This window comes from Ceratina calcarata, unplaced genomic scaffold (assembly GCF_001652005.2).
Source record: "Ceratina calcarata isolate Rehan_Ccalc_2016 unplaced genomic scaffold, ASM165200v1 scaffold147.2, whole genome shotgun sequence".
NCBI classification, from domain to species: domain Eukaryota; kingdom Metazoa; phylum Arthropoda; class Insecta; order Hymenoptera; family Apidae; genus Ceratina; species Ceratina calcarata.
Window position 1 is genome coordinate 432881 of NW_017135881.1, and position 8231 is coordinate 441111.

Below are 8231 nucleotides of genomic sequence, written 5' to 3' on the forward strand. Positions count from 1 at the left end.
ATTAATATTTAACGAGTTATTGACGAAAAACGAAAAAACAGTTTTTTGCAAATTACTCGATAACTATTGGCGCTAGCGAAGTTATTTTATACAGAAATTGTAGATCTCGTCGTCCTCTACAAAATGATCCCAACAACTTTCCCTTACGTCTATCCGCTTGGGAGTTATTGGCAAAAAACGAAAATTTCGCGAAATCTGAAGGGGTACCCCTTGGAAAAATCTCGGAAAAATAAAAATTTTTTTTTTTGTCGAAATATCGAAAAATACCGACGTATATTCTAAAAGGTGTCAAAATTCCAGACTTTTTAGGCTTATATTTCCTCAAGTCAGTTGTTTCTTCCAACTTCGCGCGTGCACACCAAATACCAGAAAGTTTTCTTTGGCTTACTACCATAAGAGTACATGCAAATCTTAAGTCACTATAATTTTTCAAAAAACCCATGAATTGATTTAAAATTTTGCAGGTAGCTTTTTAATAGTAATAGGAATCTATAATATAGCTTATACATCCTTCAGAGAAACAGAAGCCAGTACGTGAATTTATTTGTACCTCCCTCGTTGAGGAAAAATTAAAGTATATCAGAAAATTCACGAGAATGTTGAAAGGTTTCTATGTGAACCGGCTGAAACCTTTGAAAAATTACACCTTAAAGAACTCGTTCCTCATTCCTCTAGAAACACGTCTGCACGATCGTATTACGCGATTCAATTTAAAAATTAAATTAACAAAAAAGTTCGTACAAACGGAACGTGAAACCAAAGGGTTTCTACAAGTTTCAATTGGTAGGATGTAATTAATATCTCAACGAAAAAGAGTACCGAGTTTCAATGGATTCCTATAATTGTTCCCGTCTTCCAATAAATATTCAAAATAAAAGAGCGAGCCGTTTTCAATGTTAGCCACAAACGAACGATAAATAGATCCTATCGCATGAAATAGGGGGGCCCCCCCGTCGCAGGTACTAATCGGCAACGATTTTTCCCGAAAAGGCGGTGGGAAAAGGACGATTCTTCGGGGAGTTCTTGAATGAATCGAGCAATCTTGAGGTCCTTTGTTTTCGGGATCTGCCACTTGTAAATATAATTACCTCGGTCTCCTCTCGGTGGTCCTACAGCCCCACCTCCGTCGTTCCCGCACCCTCTCGCCGGTACTTCCACCTGGCCCATCCCACCGTCTCTAATTTGATTCCGCGGTTGTTTTCACCCACCTTCGCCACCGCCTCTCCTCTGTTCCGGGCTTCGCCCACGCATTGTCTCTTGTCTCTTCATTCAAATTACCCTCCGCTTTCCCATTCTCGCGCCGCTACAACCCCGTCCGCGTTTCTCTTTTCTCCCCGGCGCACCGTTTTCACCCTTATTGTTACGGTTTTATTGAATCCGCCGTGCATTGTCTGCGCGCGAGCGAGACGCGGCCGTTTGTTCAAAGAAAATTGGCGCGCAGTTCGAAACAGGCAAATATATTCGTCTTTCAGCAGGTTTTTCCCCGGCGCGGTCCTGCAATCGAGTTTCACGGCTGCGTAAGTACGGTCAAAAGGCAGACTATCCTGCTGTGCCGTTGTTCGGACTGCGTTGTTATATTTTTTCGCTAGATACCAAATCGTGGAAAAATGGCTAGCGAGCAGAAAGAGGCCTCCGCCCCGCGCATCAGGCCAACGGTTAACCGCGATTTCGTTCTGCGATTCGAATGCAAAGACATCGTCACGCATTGCATGGAATCGCTGTAAATACGAACGACGCCGTTGTCTCTCGCGCGTCGAACGGCAAGAGGTCCATTTCGTACTTCGTATTGTCTCGTTTCCTTGGCTGCATAAATATGTAAGAAAGCGGAGTTCGTGCCTGGACTGCGTTACAACCGGCGAGGAAATATCGGCCGGGATAGAATCTGTACCGCGAGGGGTGAAGTCGAACACGGGGAGAAACGTTCGAGGGTGAAAGCGAGGAACGTTTACATATCAAAAATCAAACGGAAGCCCGTAAGAAAATGTCAACATGCTAAAAGACGAATCGCCTTTATTTATTCTTCCATTATTTCCGCGATTGCCATAGACTTGAATAAACGCTGCCCAAGAGAGATATCTAAATATTTCCCGATAAAACGTGTATCGATATGTCGTTCCGAATGTTTCTGCGGTTGAAATCGCTGTCGGCAAACAACGAGACGTAGGAGCATGCGGCGGCGTGAGAGGACCGGGGATACTGGAAAAAGGTGTGCTTAATAGCCGTCAGAGACGCGATTGTTGATTCGTGTAATGAAATCAAGAGTAATCGCGAGGGCGATGGCTTTTGTCCGGGACGCATGAATTTTCAGCGAGCGATCATTAATTATTCGAAATTAAATATCTTCCGTAGGTTTTAATTAAAATGTTTACAATGTCGCCCAGCCAGATTACCGGTGACATTTTATGACGGCGATATATTAAAAAGCTGCGGATTCATTCATCACGGTCGAATCGGCGTCTATCGCCCGACGAAACATCGCCGCGAATTGTATCGAATATAAAACCTCGAAACAAACGGATGATGTACATATTTAAAAAAGAGGCTGAAACGGTTGACGCCACGGCCAATTTACTTGATGCGAATCACGCGACTCGATTATCGCCAATTTCTAAATACATTAATGCAATTACGTCGCGTCTCGATAATATTCGTGTAATTAAAATACCTCGACCTCCGCTGACGAGCCACACTCGAACCTCGTGCCTCCGCGCTCCCTGACTCTTGTGAGCAAACGATTCTTGTTTGTTTTGCAAACAAAGGGTTCCTAGCAAGGGTTGGAGAGACTTCGAACCGTGGAGAAAGAGAGAAACCGAACGCGCAGAGAAGACGGAAGGAGGACGAAAGATGAAGCGCGAAGGCGCAAGGGGTTGGAAAGATGATGGGGTGGAGAGTGAAAGGGGGTTCTGGAAAACAGGGGCAGAATTATTACATCTTTTGTTCGAAGGCTCGAACCGCCCCATTTGCGGAATTGCGGATCGCGATCCAGCCGCGATTGCGACCGCTGAATGCCACGGGGTCGGTGGCGGCTTTTGTTAGTTTTGACTAATTTCCACCAGGTAATCTGCTTCAATTCGAATTTCACCGACCGTAATAGCGCGTTACGTAGGAATTCGGTAAAACTGTCTATGCGATATCTGCATTCCTGATTAGTTTACGGGCCGCTGCGATGGATAACCGCTATCGATTGGCCGCGCCGGAAACGTTTGTTCTAATAAAAGGACGCGGTTCTGGTTTTCGTTACTGGCCACCGTAACAGAACGGAGAACGATGATCGTAAAATTTTAATCCCAACGCGACGCGAAGTGCACCATCGACAAAACCCAGCCCTTGAGCAAGTTTAATTCTTGTGGGTCCCATCGGTGACTTTATCGCGAGAGATTGCCACGGTCCGGAAACCGTCGTTACAGCATCGTTACCGTAAGAACTTACTGCTAGCATTGTTACGGCTAATGTTACCGAACTTGGTTAACTTTCAGTTTTACCGCCGATTCGGATTAAGAATTTATGGTAACGACCGACTCTTCGGTTTATTCCCGGCCACGGAAGGACCGAGGCAACGCTTTCGAGAGACGCTTTAATTACCTTGTCTAGGTGTACTCGAATATTTACTTTTATGAAAGCGAGAACTGTACACAGATCGAACGTCATGTTTGCGTCGAAACGAAAGGAAAAATCGGAGCGACCGCACCACCGCGATAGTACGAGTAATCAGAGAATGAACGATCGAAGACTGCGGTTGAGACTCAATGTATCTTGACCTGGCCTAGAGCCTGTTCTTGCCGCGTATAATTCGATCCGTGCATCGTATCGCCTTACCGTCGATTCGATAAATCGGACGACCTGCTCGAAGGCGACGGCGGCGCGGAGCAATCGAGTAGTCTTGTAGAAAACCGAGCATTCGGGTCTCATGTATCATCTACGTACTTGCCAGATCGGCATTTTCCCCAGCAGTCAATTACGTTAACGAAGAAACACGGGGTGACAAGCGAGAGGAGCTGGACCGAGTCGGAAACTTATAACTCCAGCCTGACAACTCGCCATTTTTGCCGCGACTTGCTAGAGTTTCTACGACATGGTGTGACGTTACACAAGTTTCCCAGCATTAGCTCGGCTAACTTCTGCTAATAACGACGGAACATTAATTTCATCCGATTGGACCGGGCGGACTCGAACAAAGAGGAGAATAGCGGCGAGGAAGGAACCGTTCGAAGAGGACAAAAGAGTCACTTCTTGCTCAGCCTGTTACCTCGACGAGTCCCTCGAAACCATTCAAATGTTCGTTCCACGACGGGAACGGAGGACTACTTTAACCCTTCTTCTTTGCGTCGTATAATCCCTCCCCGTGGTGGGTCTCTCTTGGCGGTCGGTATAATCGCGCCACACCGATGTTCCCGCGGGAGCCGTTGCTCTCGACACGATTCCTCCAAAGGATGAAACGACGAAAAGTTTAATGAGACCGCCTACCACGCGTCCTCAACCGGTAAGATTGCCTCTTCCTTTTATTAAAGGTCTTGATTTCATGAAAGATAATGCCTCCACAATCGAATTACAAACAAGAACGCATTCTACGAACTGAAATTCGTTACAAGATCCTCGTGGTAGACTGTTACGTTAACTGTGCGACACTCGGCAGAATTGCACAACCGTTATACTGCATTCGGAAACATAAACGCGACTGGACTAATGGACCAGCTTAAATATGTAAGACTAGCCTGCCCACCGGGTAGCGGGTAACAATAAACTAACACTTAAGACGTACTCCGAGACACAATGCGAAGTCACACTCCTCGCGCTAACGATCTCACCTTCAAGCTTTAAGCTTCTTGCGTCGTCGTACCTCTGGACATTCTTCTAACTGGCGCGCAAAATATCAATAAATATTTAAATGCGACGGCTAACACAACCGGTGCATCAGCAAGAAATTAAAATATATTCATAATAAATTGATCGTGTTTCGTTGTTGCATTATGAAAAGTTTCGATTAAGACTGCGTTACCCGGCGTGTCATAAAAGCTAACAATGATGAAAATATTAGTTTTTAAAGCCGCACAGGGTGTCGTTAAACGTCCGAACCATTCCCTGCGTTCGCGAGCTAAAAGTTCCTGGCCCCTCGTCGCTCGTCGCTTTTCTTACGCCTTACGTTTATAGGCCTTCGTGAGCTATAATTCCTTTTTCCTTCGTACACCGCTTGATGCAAGACAAAGAAAACGCGTTCCCATTCGCCTACTTCACAGTAAATTATACGACTTCGCGTCATAACGCGACAAAGTAACTCTAAAGAAAGTATATAGTTTAATTCTATATCGCCTTGCATTATTTTACGCTCAATGTGCCTGAAGAAAACTCTTATCTAACAACAGTTTTTCAAACAACCCGAACAGCCGAGCTAAATTTGTATTCATATTCGGCGAACGATATTGCAAGCTTACCATTCGTGCATTCTTAAATTTGGCCTACGTGCTTTTCGATCGCGACGACCGATATAACAATGGTCATTATAAATTTAAGCGCTTTTAACAAAAGCCACGTTAGCTCACAGCCGTCTCGCACGCGAGCGGCACTTTGCATGCCGCATTCCGGACGGCTCGCCACCCTTGTTTGAACTGCTGAACTGGTGTTGCGCTCAAAGTCCGAATGCATAATTAATCGGGTTATCAATTAAAGGAGCGACTCGTGACCCTTTCGTAAAGTCGAATCAATCTTATATACGTCGATATTCGATCCTGACGTCGAAAACGAACACGTGGTTTTGCAGAAATGGGCACACAGTATAACGATACTACATCGATATGAAATCAAATTTTCATTTAATAATCTACCGTTCGTTTTTATTATTGTATTACTTAATAGAAATTAAATAAAAGATTAATAGCGATGTGTCTTTCATCTGTCCAATAAACAGCTCATACCGATTTCAACGATCTAAGAATAAAAAGGAAACGTGTCTATGTGGTTTCCTTCCATCAAACTCCTCAATACCGTTTGCACAATTAATTTACATATTTCTTTACATTGTATAACATAGCAATAATTACAGCACATCTGAGAAATTAATTCTTTCAAACGGTACACGTCGCACAGAGTTTTACGTCTTTCAATCGATTTACATTCCCAATAAAGGTATCATTGAAGTCGACAGACGATCAATCACCTGAATTCTCATTGGTGGGACTAGACGGAAGCATGTAAACTCTGTAACGAGAGAACTCAATCATTCTCTCTGTTCTACGAGACGGCAAAGACCAACACAGTCTGTGCAAATATAGGGAACTGGATGCACTTTGCTCGATATTTAATGCGAATGCCAAATCCTTCCGGTGCATTTTTGATTAGTATCAAGGGAATTACACGATTGTCCCATCAAATGAGTACATGTAAATAGATTTTTAACGAACCAAAACCCGAATGAAGTGTTCAATAGAAATAACTGACGCAGTATTACGAACTAAATATATTAGCTCTGTACGCAATGTACTCTGTTATGATTCGTAATAACTTTTTTATTGAACGAGCTTACCTTTTTAAATGTTTGTCTTACTTCGACTGGAAAAATCTTCGGATTGAAATGAAAACATAACACACTTATCTTGTTGCTTCTAATCATTTTTAACACGTATCAAGTCTAAACTAGATATATTATTACTATCAGAGTTGTTGAAAGATAATAAGAATCACCAAACAAATCAAAGCACACACTTACTTCATTTTGAAAATGTCTTACGACCACTTACGACCAGGCGTCTCGCAAATAGATAGATTACGAATTCGACTTTTGTTTAGTTAGTGGCGCTCTCTGTAGGGCACTAGAACAGTTAGAGAACTGTTACGTTTCCATGATAAAGGATGCTGAACTATCATTGGCTGACAAAATGGACAAATAGATGAACCATTTTATTAATCTGTTTGTCAATCTCACCTTTCATGTTCTATCATCGTTGAAATCAGTTTGAATCAATTTGAATCGGTTTGAATCGTTCGGTGCCGCGAAATTGTGTCCGTGCAAAGAAACCAATTTTTACAGTTTCAATTGCCGATAATCAGCAATCGTTCGACGTTATCAGTAAATGCGTGTATTTAGTAACAAGAAATGAAGTGAGTGTGGGAAAGTCAGTTCGATTGATCCAGTTAGATAAAGTGGAATTGCTCAATATATTTTTTTCTACTTGACACGGCGCCGCTCCCAGACCATTATCAATAAGAGGTAAGTGAACAAATATATATTGTGTAATCTGTTATGGTTTTAATCGCAATAACGAGTCGAAGCGTCAATTTTTACGTCCTTCGACACGATCGTCAATTTTTATTTTCGCATTTCAATAATATTCGAGATACGCGAATCACCGAAGTCATTTCTATGTCCCGCTTCCATTTTTAACTGCTAGCAGAGAGGAATTCTTTTCCTGCTGTTAGTAATGCATTTCATCTTTATCGGATTGTGAAAAACACGAGTTCTGTCGTTTTATATTATGAAAGAAAAGACAGGGCCTAAGTATAATGTAATAGTTTAATAATTATAAAAGACTATGAATTTCATGCATTTGGAAGACAATTGAATTTGCAAAAAGTAAAACCGCTGTATGCAGTGCATAGAACTATAGAGAAATCTACACTTGAATACATATTTCTATGTTTAAATAATAAATGAATTGTTTATATAAAACAGAACGTTCCAACTAATATCATAGTTTTTAAAAATCCGCAATCTAATAATTATAAAAATGTTTACGTGTTTAGGGGATTTAAAGTACAGAAAAATCAGAAAAAAAACTGCTTTTTAAGACATTTATTAAGTGATACACATATTAGCTGCTTGTACAGTACTAGAGAACTTGTTTTCTATTCAATGATACTCCATAATGGTACAATGGTCATTTAAGCATTTATATTTCGAAGATCCAAAATTCTGTTGTGATGTTCATGCTCGATGTTGATAAATTCTTATCCTGGATGGACTTCAGCATTTACAGGATTTACAACAGCATTGTCCGCCAGACTTGCAGGTGCATTTGTCTGTAAAAATATATAAAATGTACTTCTCGTTGTCCGTTTTGTTGTCCGTACCTTAACGTGACTATGAACTAGCATTAAGAACAGTCAGGGTTACGGCTGAGCGGTCATTGCTCCAGTTCACAAAAAAATAGTATCTACAGTTAGAGTGAAAAACTATGACTGCATTCCCTCTGGTTAGAAGACTAGCGAAACTAATAGATTTATAATTTTTTTAATTTTTT

The 8231-nt window shown here is 41.9% G+C and overlaps 1 protein-coding gene across 3 annotated transcripts in view; it reads right to left on the bottom strand.

Annotated features, from left to right (window-relative positions):
* Positions 1 to 6732, bottom strand: part of LOC113465186 (uncharacterized) — a 116450-nt gene extending 109718 nt beyond the window's left edge. For 2 of the 3 annotated variants that reach the window (XM_026819331.1, XM_026819329.1), the window contains exon 1: positions 6518 to 6732. In XM_026819331.1, coding sequence (XP_026675132.1) covers positions 6518 to 6604 — 87 coding nt within the window. In that variant the 5' untranslated portion in view covers positions 6605 to 6732. Of the gene's footprint in view, positions 1 to 3582; positions 3693 to 6517 lie in introns of those variants that run through there. The other variant, XM_026819330.1, reaches the window with a different exon arrangement.
* Positions 6733 to 8231: the final 1499 nt, after the last annotated feature.